The sequence below is a fragment of the Numida meleagris genome, chromosome 1, assembly GCF_002078875.1.
Source record: "Numida meleagris isolate 19003 breed g44 Domestic line chromosome 1, NumMel1.0, whole genome shotgun sequence".
NCBI lineage: Eukaryota > Metazoa > Chordata > Aves > Galliformes > Numididae > Numida > Numida meleagris.
Window position 1 is genome coordinate 69,059,215 of NC_034409.1, and position 23,094 is coordinate 69,082,308.

Sequence of the window (23,094 nt, forward strand, 5' to 3'; positions counted from 1 at the left end):
TGCCCTGGGAACCGTTGACCTTGCCAGCAAAGACTGAGGTAAAAAAGGCTTTAAGTTGTAGGGTTCATAGTATATGCACATTCCTGGTAAAAAAAAGTTTATTTAAACACGAAATTAAAAATTTTAGGTATTACTAACTTGTCTAGATCTGTATTTGGGTTTATCAGACTGCCTAGAAGATGCATGAGATCTAGTAAAATCCTGAGCTGAAAAGCTGAAATCTCTGAATCTTGTGTTAATTTGGCTCTGGCTGCTTCATCCTTATTGGGGTCAGTGCTTGGTTATAGGTGGAAGCAGCTTTTGAACTCTTTCCTAGAGCTCTAATCTCCAGCTGTCCTTCTGCTTCCTACTTCTTTTTTCTCATAAGAAACAGCCACTGACTGATGGACCCGTGTCCTTAATAAGCCTTCTGGTACAACATACACCTCTTCTAAAATGGTCCCAAGGCTAGCAGGCCTCACCTCTGAAATGGAACTTCTGTGTGAGATGTCTCCGCTGCTGAATTTAAAAAAAGCTGAAGTACTGCTATAAATATTAGAAAATGCTTGTATCAGTTTATTTTAAAGAAAATAGTCGCCAACATTAGTATGGAAACTACCTCTCTGCAAGTACTAAATCGTACACGCTGAGTTGGCAAGATATCTATTAGGTCATTTTCTGAAATTCTTAAAGATGGTGGTGGGGAATGCAGTGATCTTGGAGAAGAAAAAAGATCACTGTCTTTTCTTGAATCCTATTTTTTCCTGCTGCTGAAGTATTTATCATGATACCAGCACTATGGTTGTCTTTCATCTACAGTTTTCTCATATGGACTCTTTCCAGTCATTGCTGTGTGGTATGGGAAGATGCTTAATTGTTTTGCTTCTTTTTTTCAGTCCTTAAGCAATTACATTATATTTTAGGACCAGACTAGGCTAGGGTTGCTTTTTTAATGTTTTGGCAATAACATTTTAAAGATAAGAAGATGAATAGAGAATCGTACTCGAAAAATTAAAATAAAATCAAGCCTAGACTTTGAATGTTTTATTAATTTTTTTTCTCACAGATAGAAACAGTCCCATAATCATTGAAAGTCCCCATAATATGTTCACGTAGCTACGAATATTGGCAATTATGCCCTGGTCTTTTTGTAGTATGCATTGCTTGCTAGATAATTTTTGTATTAAGAATTTTGTGGTTTTGGTTTTGCTGGAGTGGTAGTAAATTTGTAGCATTTCCTACAACTTGAAATGCCTAACATTAAATATATAATATAAGAGTCTATGTCTTGTTTTCTCTAGGAGTGAAGATGAAGAACATCTTAAGATAAAAGATTTCAGGTACTTACTTACAAGAAAAGTATATCGTGCTATTATATACTAAGATTTACAACAGCAGGATTCACCCACAGCAGTTTGTGGGTAACTGTCAAATGTCTAACAGTAAACTTTGCCATTTTTATCATGATTTTGTATTAATTCTTAGAGCTTTCTTGGGATCTCATTTTCTACTAATTTTAATCAGTTATATTGCAGAATATCTCTCAATTAGGAAAAGCCTGAGATGAAAATTGTTACAGTGAGAGTCAAATGAAACATGTTCAAGTCATGTATGAAGGAGCTGACCCTCAGTCCACATGAATTTAAGAATCATTTCTTCTAGATTTGTCTGCACATGGAGTTATTTAAGAATTATCCCACATGGAAGTGGATTCAGCAATAGCAAGACAAAGAATTCTTGTTCTGGAACAAGTGCTTGTGTGTGGAACTGTTCAAGGATTGCCATTGTACTGTGAATTCACATCTTACTTAATCCAAATTGAAATTCACAGAAAGCACTTGGCAAAAGCATTATTTGTACAATATGCTAACTAATAATTATGAGGTGATGTTGTAATTTAAATTAAGTCGAAGAAATGAAAGTGTTCCAAAGTGTATTTACAGTTTTTAATTAAACTCAAAAATTCATTTTTCTTTAATGAGTGTCTCAGATCACTATGCAAGATTCTGTTTTGTGCATTGCTTTGATAACACTCATGTTCTATTGTTAATTTCTTTTCCTTAAGTTTTGTTTCATTAGTTTAAAAATATATATATATATTAGAGCACATCTTGAAGGTTTGCTCAACAGTTATCTCTGTCCAGTATTTCTTTTCACAAGCTTATTGGGGGACTTGCTCTTTTCCCTTCCCATTTGTAACTGGGGAATATAACAGTGGGCTTTCTGAATTATCCAGTCATCACTACATCTATAAATTCTTCCTGAATCTTAGAAATGTGGGAGATTGTTCTGTTTCCACGTATGTTTGTATTCATTTTCCTGAGATTCACAGTTCAAGGAGCATACATAAAATGTTACTTGACTGTTCCTACCTGATACAAAAGAAAATTTGTGTGAACCTGTAAAGCCAAGAATAACTGATGAATGTAAATTTTGGAAGAGGCTTTACAGAGAGAAAAGCAAATTGTTTCTGTGAGTGATCCAAAGTTATTTGTGTGGAATGGGGATTTCTTTTATGTGCTTCCAAAGAAAAAAAAAAAGACAACTAGATCTCTAAAATTGTATTTAGTTCCTTCCATCAGGCCAGAGTTGGTTAACTTTATTATCTTTAATACTTACTGTTACAGTATGTCTGAAGAGTTTTGAAAATCAGCTAGCCAAAACATTTTGTTGCTCAATTCAATTTACTACCATTGTGTCTGGTCTCAGTGAGAAAGGAAAATAATCCTCATTTTAATTGAGTGGCTAGCTTGTCTTCTTGGGTAGGCTGGGAATAGAATGAATTAAACCTTCCTTGACCAGCTGAAGGATGTTAGAGGGGAGAAGGTCAGCTAGAAAAGCCAACATGCTCCACTAGAAAGAATTAAAGAAAAAGTGACCTGAGTTATAAATATGCTTGTGAAACGTACTGTCATGTGCCCTCGAAGGGATATTATGATGAAAACTTTTTTTTTTAAGTGGAGCTCTTTTTCTGTAGTTGAATTATTGGATTGAGGCTTGCCAAGAGATGAAAATCTGAGATACGGAGTATGAGCAGAGGCTAAACCCTTTTCTTGCCCACCTTATCAGGTGAATGGAGGGGAAAGCCTTCTAATGTACCTCCTGTGAAAACAGATGACGTATAGCTTTTTCTATCAGTTTCTACAGCATCTCTTATAGGCACATGTAAATATGTTGTCTTTTGCTTGTGCTGTACTATGAACAAATGCTTGTGTTTGTGACTTTATTCAATCTGAGTCATTTTCAGAGTAATTAAATAGCAAGACAGATTGCTTAGTTTAGATATACTTCAGCAAGTGCTTAGAGCACTAAAAAAAAAAAAGTAGAATGTATACACCATCTTACTTACACAGGCTAGGGAGAAGAATGTCTTGCAGGGATTACTGTTGACATCAAATGTCTGGTTTATAATAAGACATCAAGGTATTCTCTTGGCTTCAAGGGTCACATGAAGAATTTCAGTTTTGTAATTTTTCATGGTGTCTTGTTTCTGCCATGTATACAATCAAGTTTCTGTGAAGCATGATTCTATGACTCTAAATTGTTACTTGACGGATTTTTCTCAATATTTCACTTAATTATTGTGACCATTGCTACTTTGATCAAATGAATCCAATTCGGTTGTCAGGTAGATGTGGTGTATAAAAAAGTAGTTAAATGCAGTAATAGTTCGTGTGGTACATTACATTCTGAAAATGAAATTGATAAATATTATAGGGAAAATTGTGTATTTCACATCTTTCTTAAAATAATTTTTCTTCTTAGAGAGGCTCACAGTCAAACAGAGAAACGAAGGAGAGACAAAATGAATAATTTGATAGAGGAATTGTCTGCTATGATACCTCAGTGCAATCCTATGGCACGAAAACTAGACAAGCTTACAGTATTACGGATGGCAGTGCAGCACTTAAAATCTTTAAAAGGTAGGTTTTAGGGAACTAATACTTGAAGTCCTTTTTCTATCAGGAGTTATACTATGTGTTTTCTTTGGCAAATACATCTAAGGTCGTCTATTTTGTTTACTTGCTGATTTCAGTTCTGAGTCTGTTCTTAATTTAATTTGATAGGCTTGTAGTTTCCAGAATTTTGTTCCTTTTTGGCTTTTTTTTCTGGTATACTAAGCAACTCTTAAGTGTTTGATACCTTGTGCTAAAGCTTTGCCTTGCAATCAAGTTAATCCTCGATTCTTTTTTGAAATTATAGGGATCAAGCAATTCCATCTTCCGTTATTTTCTAACCCTCAAATTAAACGTTTTGCGATCTCTCCACTTTCCTTCATACTTTCTGTAACAGTAATACATGTGGTCCTGTACTGACATCACTAGCTGAATGGCTAGTGAGAGGAAAATGCTCTTCATAGTCCTGTTTGTTACTGCATTGTTTGGGATTGCATCAGCTCTTTGTCTCTGTATTGGAATTTCTTGTTTATCAGTTGAGTTTAAAATGTACGCCATTGAAAAAGACCTTTGAAAAAAAAATACCTAAATTCTGTAAAGGCATGAAGTTGAAGGCCAGGTCACTTAGGAAATATTGAATACTTCTGACGAGTTATTTGTCTAGTGTGAGTTCAGAAAAAAAGTCTTGTAAACAACGGGAAACCATGCTAATGCTTAGCTAAAGAAACTGATCTAAGTAGTTTCACTGGTAGGGGGTATAGGGGGGGGCTTCAGCAGTAAGTTACGTTTTTTATAGTGTAGTTTACTAGTGTACTTTCATAAACAAAAGGCATAAAATTAAAGAAAAAGATTTAAAAAATAATATTTGTCAGTAGTCAAAAGGAACATCGTTATGACATACTTTAAACGAATAGTTGATGACTGTAATTACATTTGAGTCTTAAACACTATGTAATGTTAAAGAGTGCAAAGAAAAAGTGTTATTAAAAGCTGATGTTCTCAGTCACCTTACAAAGTACTCACAGATTTCAGTGAATTATTTAGTATAGATATCAGAGTCTAACGAGGTTATATTCTTTCATCTCCTTTTACTGTTGTAGCTTTGAGGGTTTTCTTTCTCCCGTAAGAAACAATATATACAAACACAAGTTACACATAAGATTTAAGGTTTTTTGGCAACGCTATTTTAGTATAATTTAGTCAACTGTAAGCAAAGACTATCTGCCTTGCAAAAAATTAGATTATGGATAAACATCTAATAAGAATCCCCTGAGTCTTAAGTCAAAGCAATGTAGGAAATGAATTATCTTAACAGTAATGTACTCAGAATATTTAGGATGGAGGGAATTCTCAGTCATCACAAACTCTTTAGCAGGGTCTTTGATGACAGGACAAAGGGAAATGGTTTCAAACTAAAAGAGGGGAAATTCAGGTTGGATATAAGGAAGAAGTATTTTACAGTGAGGCACAGGAACAGGTTGCCCACAGAGGTGGTAGAAGCCTCATCCCTGTTCAAGGTCAGGCTGGATGGCATTCTGAGCAACCTGATCGAGCTGTGGATGTCCCTGTTCATTGCGGGGGAGTTGGACTAGATGGCCTTTAGAGATCCCTTTCAACTCTAAAGATTCTATGAATTTCTGGAAGTCTTGTCCAAGTAGCTGAGAATTTTGCATAAATAATATCACAGATTAGCAGGGTACGCATTGCACTTGGAGTTTAAACAAGCATCTTCGTCTTGACAATGAAAACAAAAATCTATAGCTCAAACAGCATTGTTTTAACAGTGAATTATGAAAACTCTACTTCATCCAGCACTGTGGTTATATGTATCTTCAAAACAAATGCTTTAAGACAATATAGGATAATGAGTTGAATTATAGCAAATACAAAAAATATCTAGAAAAAGTGGTGTAAATTCTTAAAATGGCTAAGAAGGATTTTAGAGTATTTGACACAGATGCTGGGACAGTAAGTGTAATGAGTCGAATGTACAGTACCTCTTCAGTTTAACTACTTGGAGTGATTTTTTTGGATGGCTCAATATAGAGTACTAATGAGGCTTTATTCATGCTAGTAGAAGGCAACTGATAACATAGGAATTATTCAGATTCAGTAAATGTTGAAAGTTCTGGAACAGGTCTACAAAATGTTTCTAAATAATGCAGATCTCATAATACCATTTCTCTAGTAGTATACTAAAGATATCTGATCAAAAGTTTCCTTGTTTTGTGCTAAATAAAAGACATGGAAATATCTGGTGGTATGTCCAAATTCAATATCCACATATGTTTAAGAAGTTTGGTTGGTTCTTTTTAAGAAAAAAAAGGCAAAATTCTTAAAACTTTGATTCATCTGTCCTTATTGCAAAGAGAATTTACAAAATAAAGACCAAATAATAAATATAATTTTGTTAAAATTGAATTTTAAATGTATCTTTTGACATTCTATGTATGTCTACAAATAAGCTATTTTCCAGGTTCCACTAGCTCTTACTCGGAAGTCCGGTATAAACCTTCATTTTTAAAGGATGATGAGCTCAGACAATTAATCCTTAGGGTAAGTAGAAGGCAAATTTCTCGGTGAAATTATGTCCTCTTTAAAGTTTGCTGTTAACTTCAGTTTTTAGTTTGAGAGAGCTTCCCACCCCCACCTCCCTTCCATCTTTTCCTTCAAGCAAGTGCTTTGATGTGCTTAGTAGTTTTGATTTATAACCTCTGTACAGGAAACAGGATTTTTCATGAAGAGATACAGAAGATGATAGCAGATGGCAATCCTTCAAGGGATGATAAATCTGTGTACACTCTGCATATTTAATACTTAAAATGTTTGTAATACTATATTGAAGTCTACACACGAGCATATAGAATAATCTTATTTACATATAGATACACTTACAGTTGTTAGCTGTGCTTCATTTAAAATCCTAGCAATATAATTGGGAAAAGATGCAGAAATAATACCTGAAAGAAGAACTTTCTTTTTTTTTTTTGCATGGAGTCATACACCCACGCCCCTTTACTTTTTCTCTTTTGCAGCTATTTTCTTTTTCCTTTGCTGCAATAACACAATTTGGCACAATCTGTAAGATGACTCCATGCTAAGCTGTTTTGCAGCTGGCCTTCTTTTTCCCAAAGCTATGTTTAGGAAACTCTAGCTGTCTGTATTTGAAGGTCTAATTTGGTCCTTGCAATCTTTTAAATTGCTTTTTGCTGTGACTTTTAACTTATTTAATAAAAAATATACAAATGTACTTCCTTATATTTATCAGTATTCATTGTATATTTTAATTGTATGTTTTTAAATATTCTATTTTTATATTTTCAGGCTGCGGATGGATTCCTGTTTGTGGTTGGATGTAACAGAGGAAAAATTCTGTTTGTCTCAGAATCAGTTTGCAAAATACTTAATTATGATCAGGTGGTTATAATTGAGTTTCTTGGTTTGTGTTTACCTTACAACTTCTTCTACTTAGAAGTTTTTAAACTTTTTTGGTTTATTTTATCCTTTAGTATAATTTCTTGGAATATCCTTGGTTTAACCTCTTTCAGATTAAGGCCTAATTTCCTGGAATAAATATTTCAAAGTGCAGTCAGTGTTCGTGACCTGAGTAATAACTGGATTTTAGTTGATCATACTGTAGAATTGCTAGTCTGAGGGAAAAGGATAATTTGAAAATGTCCTAATTTTATCCCTGGGAGATTTCCTTTAAATGGTGATTTTCTTTCTTTTTTTCTTTTCTTTTTTTTAAACCTGAGGAAAATCAGTTATATAGCAGTGTGCCCAGGTAGCCAAGAAAGCCAATGGCATCCTGGCCAGTATCAGAACTAGTGTAGCCAGCAGGAGCAGCGATGTGATTGTCCCGCTGTACTCAGCTCTGGTGAGGCCACATCTCACGTACTGTGCTCAGTTTTGAGCCTCTCACTACAAGAAAGACATCAAGGCCCTGGAGCTTGTCCAGAGAAGGGCGACCTTTGCATTAAGGTTAGATAGAGACTGGGTAAATAAAAAAGATGGAGCGTTTATCCTGCTTTCTTAGAAGCTTTGCACTACGTCCATTAGCAGTGCTGTTTTGCCCAACTAAATGAGAGCTCAGAGTCATTAGGTAGCATTAATTTCTTCCTATTTCTTCCCCTTATCCCCCCCATTCCCAAAATAATCCGTGAGGGTAGTTATTTTGCAGATAACCTTCTTTCTAAAGGATCAGAAATCATGTTAAGTAAACAAAAAAAACCATTCTGTTTTGCAACACTCGATCCTTTTGAATATGCAATTAAATTGAGTATTTTTTCAAAGGGAAGTTACAGATTATATATTTTGCTACCCTGTTTTGATAAAAATAATGGAAAAGTAAATGCAGATTGATATCAAAAAGTTTAGAATAACTGGTTTTTGTTTTTCAATAGCGCAGATTTTTTTTTCTCTTTTAAATAGACCAGTTTAATTGGACAAAGTTTGTTTGATTACTTGCATCCAAAAGATGTTGCCAAAGTTAAGGAGCAACTTTCATCTTCAGATGTCTCTCCCAGAGAAAAGCTTGTAGATGGCAAAAGTAAGTCGTATTTGAATGCACTCAAATTTCTTTTTTATTTTTTGAGGTGTTAATAAGTCAGTTCTTATGTAGGAAATAATCGTGTATGCATAGATGTACAAGCTTGAAATACAATTTCTATGAAAAAACATGTTTCAGTGCTCATCTGCTGCTTATAATTTATTTGCAGTTTAAAAATTAGCACAGAAAAGAACTTGTTGTAGGTAATAAGAGTGATTGAATTTAGCATTGTTGAACGTTTACCAAGTTGTAGTCTGACATTCTTTCTACCAGGCATACTACTTTTTTTTCTTGTATTTGATAGGTCTTGTCAATACAAAAGACCTGATGTAGTCGAACATGGAATAAAATACTTCAGTATCAAGAATCACTGTCTTCTCTGAAAATGCTAAGTGTCAATCCGAATTTAACCAAATCTGTTTACAGTTATTTCTAATATGGAAAGCATTGTGTATTCTGCAGCTAATAACTATTGTATAGCTGGCTTTTATAGGCATCTTTGCGCTTCTTCTATGTACCAAACAGAAGTTGAAAGTTGATAAAGCATATTTATTACAATATGATTCAAAATGTTAAGTATAGCTTAAATTCAGTTTTGCAGTTCTTTTTAAATTTGGAATCTGTGTTATAGCCATGTTTTCTTTGCCTTGTTTAAAGTTATTAGGCGTTTTTTCTTTTGTAATTGCAAGGACAAAATTTAGGCAACTAAACAGTAAGGAAAACATACAAGAAACTGAAGATAAGGCCTTGGACTCAGCAGCTTTATTCTTGGATTTTTTTGTTTTCTTTAACTACTTTACTAAATTTTTGTAAGCTGGCTTGCAAGTACATACAGATTTCCAAGCTGGACCAGCTCGACTGAATTCTGGTGCTCGACGTTCCTTCTTCTGTCGGATAAAATGTAGTAGGACCACAGTCAAAGAAGAGAAGGAGTGCTTACCCAACCCAAAGAAGAAAGGTATTCAAACAGTGTAGCTGAAACGGGGGCTTTCTGTCTTGAAATTTGGTATATTTAAGTTCCAGGCCAGTAGTGTGACCCTTCTAATTATCACTGATTTCACGTAGTAGCTGTAGAAAAGTGTAAATATGTACTGGGGGCATGTTTTGAAAAACAGTCTAATTGTACTCTTTCTCCTCCCAATTCACTCCTGAGAAGAGGAAGGGAGGAAGGAACCTGGGTTGCATTGTTGGTTTAGGAGACACGATCTGTTCTAGTCAAATTTTTGACAGCACTGGAGCAGATCAGAAGAGTTAAACTAAATAACATATGTCTTGAAGATAACTATATGAATAAGGCCTGCAAAATCTGCTGTTTTGGAGGAAAAAAAAGCAAGTAAAACCTTCATCTGATTTACATTTTGTATTGTGTGTACTTACAAAATATGACTTTTCCTTTTTTGTTTTTTTTTTAATAGTAAAGTTAATTTATTGTGTAATTCCATTTCTTTTTCCAATTACTTTAATTTAGTTCATAGTTTTAATTTAGTTTTGGTATGCCTGTAGAGCAGTATATTCTTGTCAAGTTTTCAGTGAATTAATCTTTTTTAAACGTGTAATTTCCAGCTTTTGTTTAATGTCTTGGCATTAATTTTTGCAAAAAAAAAAAAAAAACTTGCAGACATTATTTGATCTTTAAGGAATCTTCCTACTTTTTTATTTCAATGTAACCTGTTACTCTTGAGATATATTATACAAGAATACATTCTAAAATGGATCTGCCACTGAAAATTGGAAAAATTCTGTCTCCCTTGATGTGACAACTAACTTGGTGAGATAAGAATTTAGCTGTGACAAACATGCTTTCACGGAAGCAGTATTCAAAGAGAACAGATTAAAATTTAGTAATTGCAGTAAAAATATGTTAAGATCTTAGTGTTCACAGAAGATAATTTGATTTGGAAGCTACAGAATGCTTCTTTAGTTTATTTGAATTTATAACATATCAGAAACCATATAAAGAAGAAACAGTGGGTTGCTAAGCTTCTGTTTTGTTGTTTTGTTTTTTTTTCCTGTGAGATTGCACTGTCAACACCTATAATTTATCTCCATAAATCTTACATAGGTTTAGAAGCACTCTCTTCAGGTAAGCCAAAATTAAGTAGAACAAAATTAATTTAAAAGCACAGTGTAAAATTATCTATAGCCTTCTACAGTTGTTGTAAGTATGCATAAAATATGATTGCTGGTCTTATGGTGTTAGATTTTTTTAATTATATTTTGAACCATAAATGCCTATTTTATTTCTTTGTACTAGATCACAGAAAGTATTGTACCATTCACTGTACTGGATATATGAAGAACTGGCCTCCTAGCGAGGTGGGAGTAGAAGAGGAAAATGATGTAGAAAAGAACAGTAGTAACTTTAACTGTCTTGTTGCAATTGGGAGGTTACACCCTTACATTGTTCCACAAAAGAGTGGAGAGATAAAAGTCAAAGCAACAGAATTTGTTACACGATTTGCCATGGATGGAAAATTTGTCTATGTAGATCAGCGGTAAGAGTTTTCTTCTTTAATGAGGAGGAAATGACGTGACTTAGTTAGGTTTTGTAAACTTTTCTGTCAGAAAGGACTGCAATTTTTCAAGCAGGATAGAATTTCTAGATCTGTACACACAAAGAGCTTTGTCGTGAATCTCAATCCTTGGGCTTTATTTTGTTAAACATAAAGTATAATGTAGCAAAATAAGTGTATTGTCCTTTAGGAAAGTGTAGGCTAGCAAGATGAAAATGCATCATAACATACACTCATATACGTATATATTCATAATTAAAAATTTCAAGAGAGTGTCATAGCTATACATATGACTTATATTTGTTTATAAGCTGCACTGACAGAGAAAAAAAGTAATAAGCTCTTCACCAAAAATGACTTATTCTTTACATCTTAATGTTTGGAGCAAATACATTACATTAAATAAGTTACAAAATTATTTCATTAGAAGCGTAAGCCAAGTTCCTATTTTCTGAACTTTTCTAAAACAGATTTTTGTTTGTCATACAGACTGTTACCACTTCACATTTTCATTATTGTCACCAGAAGACTTTGATTGCTTTCAGCCACCTCATCTTGTATCTGAAAGTGTCAGTTCAAACTTATTCCTTAACCTGGCAGAGCAAAATTTAACTATTAATTTTTTAAATGACTCATTGTGTGGGTTAGGTACTCCGATTGCCTAATTGGAAGAGCTAATGATCGTATGTACTTTGTGTTCATTTAAGTTGTGCATACAAATGGCTTGCATGTTTAAACACTGTTATTTTGTCTTTGAATTGATACTCAATACACAGTCTTGTTATCCTGTGTTATTCATTGCAAACAGATTCAAGGTAAACTGCAGTCAATGTTTGCTATTGTTTTAGAGCTATCCTAATGCCGTATCTTTTCCCAAACATGAACGTAAGCATCTATTTCTTTAAATATTCATTTTCTGCTTTATCTGATACTGAAGAAAGCAAGCTTTGCAATTGTTTGAATCCACCGCAGTTCATCTTCTTATTTCTAACAGTGCAACAGCAATTTTAGGGTATCTGCCACAAGAGCTTCTAGGAACTTCTTGTTACGAGTACTGCCATCAAGATGATCACAATCATCTAGCTGAAAAACATAAAGAAGGTACAAAATGATTGGTTCTCCCAGGCTATATACAACTACATGTAATTGCTGTGTGAAAACAGTGCAAATCAAAAAATCAGAAGCTGGGAATTAATGAAATTAAACAATCTTAGCATTGTCCCTTTTATGTCTGCGTTAAGACGTGCCCCCATAAAGTGTGTGAGAAAACCAGGGACAACTCTCTGTTGTCAAGGATCTTGTCAAGACAATCTTCTCTTGTCTTGGATCTTCGTGCAGTGCTTTAGTTGCAAGGGAATAATGCTTCTTTCAACCCCGTGCTTCAATTCTTTATAAGAATAAAGGAGTTCTGAAGAGCAAATGTGCCTAATAGTGTAATTAAAGACACCATTGATGAAAGTTCACCAAATCAGGAGTCTCCCCACTAGTCGTCTACAGAAACTTAGTACATGGGCTCTCACTTAAGATCAGTAGCATTGTTAAAACAGTAGTTTAATTTCAGAGAGGTCTTATTCTGTACATTTTTCTGGCATTTAATTTGAATTTCTGATCATCAAAAACATTTTGGTTTTTTGATACCACAAAACATTTTTTTTTTTTAGCTCAACTCTGTCCTTGGAAGTATGAATGTAGTGATTATAATTCCTCTTTCTTATCTAGTGTTGCAGAATAAAGAAAAAGTATTTACAAATTCCTACAAATTTAGAGCGAAAGATGGAACTTTCATTACTTTAAAGAGTCAATGGTTTAGTTTCATGAATCCATGGACCAAAGAACTGGAGTACATTGTATCAAACAACACTGTAGTATTGTAAGTAATTCATTATATAATTCTCCATGTTAATTTTTGTCTTAATTACAGTTAATGTTAATAGAAAACAACCTGTTTAAGAAGCAGAGCATGATTAGAAAATACCAAAAGTGCATAAAGAGGTTGAGTAACGTGGAAGAATGTTTTGCATTTGATTTGCACCAGTTGATTTTGATTTCAGGCTCGGGTCATGGATTTTACTATGAAAACCGTGCAATTTACTCGTTGAAAAATTAGAGGAAAGAGTTTCTTATTAAAGGAAGGAAGGTCTTTTAAGAAAACAGGTAGAAACAAATGGAAGTATGACATTATTTCTTTTTTCCTTCAGAGCTTTTAAGACTGCATGTGTTAGAATAAAGAGAAGCATGACTGATAGATCATAGGAAGTATAAGGCAGGACAAAAAGATGCTCTCCAAATTGATTGCAAGGGAGCAGCCTATAAAAGAGTAAATGAACTGTTGGAGTGTGTGTTTCATTCTTGTTTTGTTACGTTTTATTCCTTGTGCCTTGCAATGGAATGATAATTTGGATTGTTCCAAAGACACTGAGCATCCTTACCAATGATTGTGGCTTTCGGAGGGGGATGAAAGCGTTTTTATATTCATTAGACAAAGTGGTCAAGGGGGTCTTTTACCCATTCTGTAGTAGGTTCTTAAGCCAACATCACCTATCTATTTTGCCCTTGTCATTTTTCCCCAATAAGACAAGAGCAGTTAAAGCAGTCTGTGCTGCCACCAGCCAAAGGCCACTTTTGCCTGCCCTGGAGATCCAGGCACCTGCAGCTGTCTAGAGGAAGGGAGGTAGGCAGCAGCTGCTGGCAGAAAGTAGCTGCCGATCTGTCCTACCAGCAGTTGTTTCTGATCAGTGGCTCTCCCTTCTCTAACTAGAAATGGCAGCTTTGTTCTCATCATGAAACATAGACAACTATATTGGTCTTACTTATTCATTTTGGGAATGAGTGTAAACGAGTATTTAACTCAGTGCTTCAGAAATAAAAGTAGAAAGGATTGAACACTGAAATATGTGAGGAATATCTCATGTTATTACTAGACTGAACTTTGTAAAGTGCTGAATGAAATAAAATAGAAGTACACTGGATTTTACCACTGAAAATGTTTCTGATTTTTTTGTTTGCTTTTTTATTTAAATCTTAGAGGTCACAATGAGTCTGCTGAAGAACAAGTCTCCTATGGTTCCCAGCCTGCAGAAGGCAAGTGTTGCTTCTTACAGTTATCATAGGTGTATCTCCCGATCAGTCCTTGAAACTTTAGGTTTATTCAATCCAAGATTTTTTTTTAATGCTAAATTATTGTGCAAGGGAAAATAATTTTAAAGGTAATTCTAATGAGGTAATTTTAAAAGTAATTCTAGTTAGTTACAGCATTCTAATTCATGTAATTCATTTAACTGTGATCAGAGGAGCTTGCCACATATCTTTTGCCTCTAGTAACTTCTGATATGACTTGGTTTTTGGTTGATAGAACATGGTGCTTCTATCACACAGTCTCTTCATGCTTTTTCTGGTTTTCTGCAGAAATACAGGTGCAGTGAATTTAGCTACAGAATAAAGGGTGACATAGATATATATGCTGCTAACAGTTCTTTGCTGTGCATAAATTCTGATATCTATGTGGTTTTCTTTATCTTGCTATAAAGTTTTTTTTTTAATATTTGCTTTTGAAGTTCCTTTTAATAACATTTGTGAAAATACAACTTTTTTTCCTCGTTCTTTTTGAATTGTCTGATAGAGAATAAAGGTGGTAATGATTAAAGTTAGTAATTACATTGCTGAAGATGTCGGTTTTCAAATTAATATTATTCACTTATCTTTATATTTCAAATAAGACATAACAATTCCCAAAGGGTTAGTGTTTTATAGAATTTTATTTTTGACAGTAAGAGATTAGAACAAAAGCTGCTTTAAAATGTATCCTCAAGGTGGTTGTTCCTTGTTATATAATGAAACTGCTACAAACTTAAGATTTTATTTCATTAACTGTAGGTGCTGTAAAGCAGTCTTTAGTGAGTGTACCTGGAATGTCCTCTGGAACAGTTCTTGGTGCCGGAAGTATAGGAACTGAAATTGCAAATGAAATATTAGAATTGCAAAGGTAATAAACACTTAATATGATATGTTAGGGTTTTAAGTAAAGATGGAGAAGAAGGATATGTGATTATGTGGGGACTGTTCAAGTTTCATTTTTATTACATATGTTAAATATTTTGGTTGAGCAATGGCATTGTATGGTACAAATTACAAGCTAATCTAGATCTCCTGCATGGCCATACACATCACTGGCCTTGATAAATAGCTTTCTTCAAGGGATGCAATAATGGAAGAATTATATAACTGTCACTTCAAAAGTATTACTGTAATGCTCCTTCATTTTGAAATTAAAATGAGAAGATAAAATCACTAGGGAATGGTAAATTATTTGCCTGTGAATGGTGTTTATATTTTTCTGATAGCTTCACTCTGCAAACAGAGATTTCCTTGAAACAGTACCCAGTGGAGTGCTTTCATAGCCTGTTTTGTCCCTTGCTGATTGTTCTGAGCACAGACTAAAGTGATAGCTCAATCGCTCCCCAGTACCCAGCTGTAGATTAAAAAAATATGATTGCATCATTCCAAATGGAAATCCGTGCCAGATTCAAGCTGTTAATTAAAGACTGAGCCTTTTAAAACTAACTTGTTTCACAACATACCAAATGAATTCCAAAGGAAGAAGCATAAATTTACTGTGAATATATTCTGTATCTTTTTTATTTTGCATCCATGATGGTGCCTGGCTTTGCTTATAGACAAAGAGTTTATTATATCAATTTGCACTACATCAGCATTTGTTATTTAAGAACATTTTTTAGAAAGTCTTTGAGCCGGCTAATTCCAAGGCTCTTGGGATCCACGTGCACAGCTCTTTCAGGAATCAAGGCTTCATCAGAAGTTCCAACCACTTTTGTTAAGGTCAGATCTAGCATAATGGTACTATCATCTCATCAATATAAGACCAGTCATCTAAATGGTAGCTTTGGCTAATGAAGCTATCCCTCTGACTTTAGATCATTTATTTCCAGGTCCAGGTAAAGAAATGCCAAAGAATTGTTTATATCTTCAAATGCAGTGTGTTCTAAGATCCCGTGTAATTTTTTCCAGCAGCACATTTGCAACTGTGCCTTAAGGACTGCAATAATATTAAAACTTCCAGTAAGAAGTACACCAGTTTTGTAAATAATGGTAGAGATGTAAGGAATAGTTTAATATGCCATAGTATGCAAAATAGCAAGCCGCCTTAGATTTTAGGAGATGTCTGACTTGTCAGCTTGTCTGTGAGAATGTTATGGCAGTGTCAAAAAATTCACTAAAGTGAAAGCATCCACTACTAACACCTTCATTCCACCAAGCTAGTCATCTTACTGCAGAAGGCTATGAGGTTGTTTAAGCATGGTTTCCTCTTCAGCATGCTGAATTCCATGATCACAGATTATCTCCTCATAACATGATTGTCTTCTCAGCTGTCTTTTCATCAGAACACAGAATTTAATTTTCTGAAACAGTGAAAAACATGGCCAGAGCCTAAAAATGTGATGAGTCACAGTGGTAGATTTTTCTGACACTGTTTCCCGTAGTTTGGAATCACTTTCCAGCAATGAAGTCATGTCTCTTCACTAGAATAGCCAAATTGCCCAGGGACTTGTTCCTTTTGAATGAAAGGAAGAAAGGATTGCTATTTAAAAAAAAAAAAAAAAAATCCTTCTGCAGCTTGTTGACATGTTACTGACGTTATCCGTAAAGCAGGAGGAAAAGCACTGACAATCAAAAAAAAAAACCTGTTTGATACCATCAACATCAAAGACCACAAAGACAAAATGTTACATTTTAGTAATACCATTCTTAATGTCTTTCCATCAGTTCCCCCTATAAAGGGAAAGAGTCATTCTATCAGATTTTTTGAAGACCAGAGTAAGTTGGCAGAAGTTCTCATCTCTGATGGTAAATATCCAGGCCTGAGCCTAGAACTTATCTTGACTCTTACTCTAGAGCTTCTAACATCAGTGTAATATTCTTGATTTAGATCCCCTGACTTTTGCCAAAAACGCTCATCCATGTGAGCAATCAAAGTTAGACAAAAGAAGTTAACACCAGATCTTTTTTTATTAAATGATTTTGTGACTACAGGCATAATCCAATAGAATGCATATAATATCTGAATTTCCTCTCTCATTTTTTAAATATCCATAAGACATAGATGACTTTAGAACTGTGCATTAAGCATGACCAAGTTTAAAAAAGAAAAACGTCAGGGCTACACCTCTGCTTGTGAGCATATCTGAATTGGTTTAGCATCTGAGGAATGATCACTTCAGTTACAGCAATGCTAAAAGTTATTCAATCTGATCTTCTTGTCCCAGCATTTGGAGACAGCAGTACAGCTTCCCAAATTGTACGCTGGATTTTGGAATGCAGGGAACTAATAAATACTCTACTCAAGCAACTACACTTACTTTAGATAGGCTGTTTATTCACTCATTTCCCATCTTTCCTCCTTTATCACATTTTGCGTCTGAGGATGTGGCTGAATCTGAAGCATTCAGAGTGCCCCACTCTTCTATAGCCTTGTCCTTTGGGAGTCAGGAAGAGCGGGGAGAGATGGGAACAAAGACCCAAAAGGCCCTGGTACAACATTTCCAATGTTATTTTCATATCTGGCATGTTTGATAAGGGAGGATGAGAGGATGTGTTGTTAGTTTTCCTTCCACCATTTTGCAGAGCTTGCTTGTGTTGACTATATTCGGTATGTATTTCAAATATACCTATTTATTCCATTGTGTGTAGGTGAAACCTTGTATGCTCTTTGGTCTCTCAGTGTTGATGACTCAAGAAAAAGAAATTGTGCTCAAGTAACTAAGACCAATGGACTTTATTGATCTCTTCTGCTTTTTGCATTATCAAAACTAGAGCAAGAGAATTTGGAATCTTCAGGAGAATTTAGGACAGTATCTCGGTTTAGCTGGCTCATACTGTACCACTGGGGAGGAGGGATCTAGTGGGTTCTGCACCAGGCTGTTTTTCATTTCTTGATCAGTGTAACTTGGTAAATTGGTAAATCAACTGTATGTACGCAATTTTAGGTTGCATTCTTCACCACCTGGGGAGTTAAGTCCATCGCATCTCTTGAGAAAGTCACCATCTCCAGCTTTAACTGTAAATTGCAGCAATGTGAGTATATCTCTGTCTGTAAAAAACTGAAAAGTTACTGTCAGCTCAAAGCTCATGTTTGAGCCAGATTACTCCGGCTTGTGTTTTTGTGAGAGAATGTGTAAGGTATTGCCAACTTCATAGCAGCTATGAAAATTTGTTTTATAAGACATGTGACAGCAGCAGAAATTCCAACCTTAGTTACTGGGACATCTCTTCAGGCCTCAAGGGGCCATTCTCTGAAGCTAAGAGGACTGCAGTCACTACTCAGTTACTACGATCTTTGCTGAATCTATATGATATGCTTAATTTGATGAGTGTGATTCATGTGATAAGGACTCTTCTGAACTTTGTATTGCCTTAAAACTTTTGCTAAGTGATCATCAAAGAGTAAAAGTGTTTCTTACGTGCTTGAGTTCAGATTGACAACCTAAGTAAAATACCAGTTCTTGCTTTTCCTCAAGCATTTTTTCTCTACTTTAGCCTTTGTGTTCCTGAAGACCCTTTTAAAAATTCAGGCTGCGTGTTCCCAGTTTTTGAATGTTTAAAATTTTTACTTACAAGGTACTCCAGTGGTCTTCTAAAACAATAGATAGAATGTATTGTTTTGTTAATTTATCACAATTACTGGCTAAAGCTATGAAAGAAGTGTTTTTATTTTGTTCTATGCTTTGGTATCCTATTTGTTTTAAAATGCTTTGGTAAGGCGTTTCAACTTTATTATAATTTCCTAACAGAATATACACTTGACAGGCAACCCAAGAAATCTGTTCTGCTAAATTATATATATGAGTTTTACATGAAACAAATGGAAAAATATTTTTTTGCTGGTATATTTGTATTTGGATGACTTCCACCATCCCTATGGTAACAAGATGTGAAATAATTATAGAAAATAGTTGAGTTCATGATTCATGTAGCATAATGCATATAACATATAGAAGATGTATGAGTTTTTATCTTTTAGCAAGAATGTGTCAATATTGACATAGATTGATGTCACTGGGAATTAGTAGTTTATGGTACTAGACATGGAAATTGTATACTGGTGCATCTTGTTGTGCTGGATTTATTTACTGATTGTTCAGTTAAACACTCAATAGGGCAGATGCCAAAACTGTGACATACCTTTGACAGAGATATAAGTATCGCCTTTTATTTAAGCAAAGGCCTGAGCTGTGTGAATTCTACTTAAAAAAGAAAAAAAGAAAGACCTTTGTATGCAATAGGTCTGCCTCGATGCATATTATTTTATTGACTCTTATTTAGTTCTTAATGCTTTGGCAGCTATTTACATTAATTTTAATAATACTATTTTAATTTTAATAATATGTTACTACTGCTTCAGTAATGTAATAATTATGGTTAAATTTAGAATCTAATTCTAGTACTTCTGTTCTTTCAGGTGCCGAATAAAGAGTTGATTCAGTTATGTCCTTCAGAAGCTGAAGTTCTGGAGACTTCAGAACAAAACCAAGGTGCTATTCCATTTCCCAGTAATGAGCCTCTCCTCGGTAAGATTTATTTCTCTTTGGCTGTAGGGGAAGACATTTATAATAGTTTTGTATTTTTTAGTGCACTAATATACAACCATGTAGAAATTATGAAATTTCAGGAGATTTGTCAATGTCTGTCTGAAGATGAAAGGACTCTTAATAGAGATGTATTGTCACCAGAAGGGGAACAACACAATTTTATTAGTTATTAATTCTCATGAGAAAAATAACATTCTGCAACAGAAATTTGCTATGCCGTTCTTGTATTCCACTATATTAATTAGGGTACCGATGAGTCCTCTCTGCAGAGGAGAGGGATGGGTAAGGAAAGCTATTGTAGTGCGATGTAAAAGAGCTGGTTAAAACGTGTCAACTATTATCTTTCTTGTGTATGATCTCTTTCTTAACTCCTAACTATGAAGAGTCAGTAAAAATGTTTCAGGATTTTTTCATCCCTCCTTCAAGCATAAGTCAGCAGTTTGTGTGGATATAGGATTCTCTGACCCTGGGAGAAGAGAAGGCTATTGCATCATTTTTAATATGAAAAACAAAAGTACTGTTAAAGTCATATTTGTGCTTATCCTGTACCTCAGCTCTCAGGATGTTTTCCATCTCTCATTTATAATCAGTTACTAGAGCTTTATTTATAACTTATAGCTCTCTTCCAGTTGAGCTATGATCTTCAAATAAGGATTTGAAAGAGCATTCATCCAAGATAGGCAAGGCAACATAGTAGGAAACAAATTTCTACTTCAGTGGCACAAACTTCACTGCATGGATGTGAGTTTCAGTAGCTAGCCTTTGACTGTCTGCATACAGCCATTATTTCTATTATTTCATTTTTTTCACATTTACTGTACGTTTGCTTGAACTTCAGAGAAAGACGCTGTTTAAAAACAAATCTGTTGGAAGAGTTACTGTATTATTCATGTTTTGTACTGCATACATAAATGTCTCAATAATTTTGTAGGTGGTAATTCTCAGCTGGACTTTGCAATATGTGAAAATGATGACACTGCTATGACTGCTCTTATGAATTACTTGGAGGCCGATGGAGGACTTGGAGATCCAGCTGAACTCAGTGATATACAATGGGCTCTCTAGTTTCAATTTTTGGAATAAGAAGGAACTTAAAATCCTTAATGCACAACAACCGAACATCCTCAGTACTGTATTTTTTTTTAAATGTTTCATTGGAATTCCTATGTACTATCAATATATTTTTAAAGACTGAAGCCTTGTTCACAGAGAAACAGTTTCTGCTGCAACTATGGAAAAATGCAATATTTTTTTTCATGATGGGAACTTTGAAACTTTAATACTGAACTATCTGTAACTGGAATGCTTATATTTTTTCTAAGAAGCTTTAACCAAAAGGTACTGTACAATATACAGAAATATTTTTCTTAGTTTTAACACTTAAACTTTTATTTATTTTTTGCTTCAAATGGGACAACGTTGATTATCTATGTTGCTTTCTCTAGAACCTAGTGTACTTAGACTCTAAAAAATATTTATAGCTATTATATTTCATTGAAACTATGATATGCACACACTTTAAAATCAGGTATTGTAATTCCTAAATGATGCAGTTTTTGACTCTTTTCAAAAGTGCAATTTTTGTAGTCAAAAGTGAAAATGAAGCATACACTTCTGGGACCGTGGATTATAATTAGATCATCATACCAATCAGAAGAGAAGGTTTTGAGAAGAATCATTCCGGTCATTTCTCCAGTACACAAACATGATAAGGGTATGAGGAAATAGAAACAAAATTGTAATTGTTATGTTGTATTATTTTTAATGTATTATTAGAGGGACAGTGTGTAGAACCTAAGAAAAGTAATGCTATACCTGTAATAAAGCATTTTGGTTTCATCACAGATTATTTACTAACTAGAGAAGTCTGAATGGACTGTCTTAGATCCAGAATGAGGATATAGCATTATTAGTGAAAAATGTTAAAATTCTGTAGGATCTTTTGTAGTATTTCTGTTCTGGCAGATTAGGGTGATTTTCTATTTCTCGAGTCTGTGACTTTTTAAAAGACTTGTGTAACGTAGTCCTGTATAAAATGGTCTTTTGAGGGACAGCTTTTTTAAGACCTGTATCCCAGTTACAGCAGATGACTCAAGAACATGGCATTTAATAGATAGCATTAAAACAATATAGCATAATTATATTAAATTGATTTTTTATTTCTGATATTAAAGGTATAGACAAGTTTGTGTGTGAATTATATATCATAAAAACATAGATTTTTTTAAAATTTTTGGTTTAAGTTCATGTAATGAAAGGAAAGCACTGGAAGGCATTTGATATTTGTGCATCTTTGTTTAATACAAATATTAAAACTTAACCATAGGCACCACCATAAGCACTGTCCCATTCATTTGAAGTTTAAAGGTGGGAGGCAGGTAGCCCTTTCAGATCTTACAAAGGCAGAATGAAGTGTGAACCAAGAGGTGGCTTCTCTCTAACCAGCCGCCAGATGTCATGCTTCTACTGTGGGATGCCACCTGTCCATGAATAAATACACAATTTGTCAGCACTGACTTGCAGTGCTTTGACAGAGCAGCTTTGTATCTTATAGATATGAATTCTTTCAGAAATGATGAATTTTTGGTGACATCTTGTCCGTGTTTTCTAGAATGTTTTGTTGGATTCTTTTTTTTTTTTCTTTTTTATTGTCTGTAAATGTTTTGTACTGACCCTGCACGTGATTTCCTGCATTCACAGTTTTTTAAAGACCTGGGGCCAACATTACCTGTTCTTTAATTTTATTGGAATAAACTGTTTTGTTTCTTCACAGAAAAATAATTTGGGGCTGTATTGTGCAGCAAAGTGGGGGAAAAAATCACGGGCATTTTCTAATAATTGTTAGAACTGTATTTATACAAATTGTAACCTAACAATTTCAAACTTTGCCATTGTGAAATGTGTTTTCTCTTTTTTATGATTTTGACCATTAAGGTAAAAATGAATTCTAAATAAAACAAGAAGTACTGCAGCTAAGACAGAGAAATAAGTAAGTAAATGACTTACAGCTATACAGAGTCTCTTCAGCATAGTTTCTTTCTTATCTGATTAGCTTGAAAATGGTGCAGATGTTATTGAAGGAGCATATTAATTCTTTCACAAGATTTATAGAATTTTCCAGAGTTAAGCCACTATTTTGGATTCTTATTGCATTTCCCTAACTAATAAAAACAACAAAAAAAAATTAACTAAATCATTTGCAGTCAGTAATCAATATTGTGTGTCACAGTTCATTTTTAGATTCTTCCTTTACCGTTTCCAAATTTTCTGGTTTAAAGCAGTCCTAGAACAAAAAGTGCTGTTTGTAAATATTTATGATGTATGAAGAGGTGAATACAGCTGTGAAAAGTTATATGCTCATTTCTGTTTGTTTAACAGTACTGTCCTAGTAAGATGACAGATTTCTTGATGTGGAACAGGTTGTCAGAAGATGTGGTTAAATCAGGTTGATAAAATATTATTTTTGTGCTCAGCTGTTAGTCTGCCCACAACTGTCCCTACTCATTACATTTCAGTGGAAAATACTCATGCTTTGATATCCCAGGCTCATTCCC

General features: G+C 34.3%; 1 protein-coding gene across 4 annotated transcripts in view; it reads left to right on the plus strand.

Annotated features, from left to right (window-relative positions):
* Positions 1-22,892, plus strand: part of ARNTL2 (aryl hydrocarbon receptor nuclear translocator like 2) — a 34,900-nt gene extending 12,008 nt beyond the window's left edge. For 3 of the 4 annotated variants that reach the window (XM_021392219.1, XM_021392241.1, XM_021392235.1), the window contains 14 exons: positions 1,281-1,319; positions 3,745-3,902; positions 6,352-6,431; positions 7,200-7,292; positions 8,307-8,424; positions 9,239-9,382; positions 10,679-10,919; positions 11,932-12,038; positions 12,657-12,807; positions 13,963-14,018; positions 14,811-14,919; positions 17,939-18,026; positions 19,411-19,519; positions 20,472-22,892. In XM_021392219.1, the coding sequence (XP_021247894.1) occupies positions 1,281-1,319; positions 3,745-3,902; positions 6,352-6,431; positions 7,200-7,292; positions 8,307-8,424; positions 9,239-9,382; positions 10,679-10,919; positions 11,932-12,038; positions 12,657-12,807; positions 13,963-14,018; positions 14,811-14,919; positions 17,939-18,026; positions 19,411-19,519; positions 20,472-20,605 (1,627 nt within the window). In that variant the 3' untranslated portion in view covers positions 20,606-22,892. The remainder of the gene's footprint in view (positions 1-1,280; positions 1,320-3,744; positions 3,903-6,351; positions 6,432-7,199; positions 7,293-8,306; positions 8,425-9,238; positions 9,383-10,678; positions 10,920-11,931; positions 12,039-12,656; positions 12,808-13,962; positions 14,019-14,810; positions 14,920-17,938; positions 18,027-19,410; positions 19,520-20,471) is intronic. The other variant, XM_021392231.1, reaches the window with a different exon arrangement.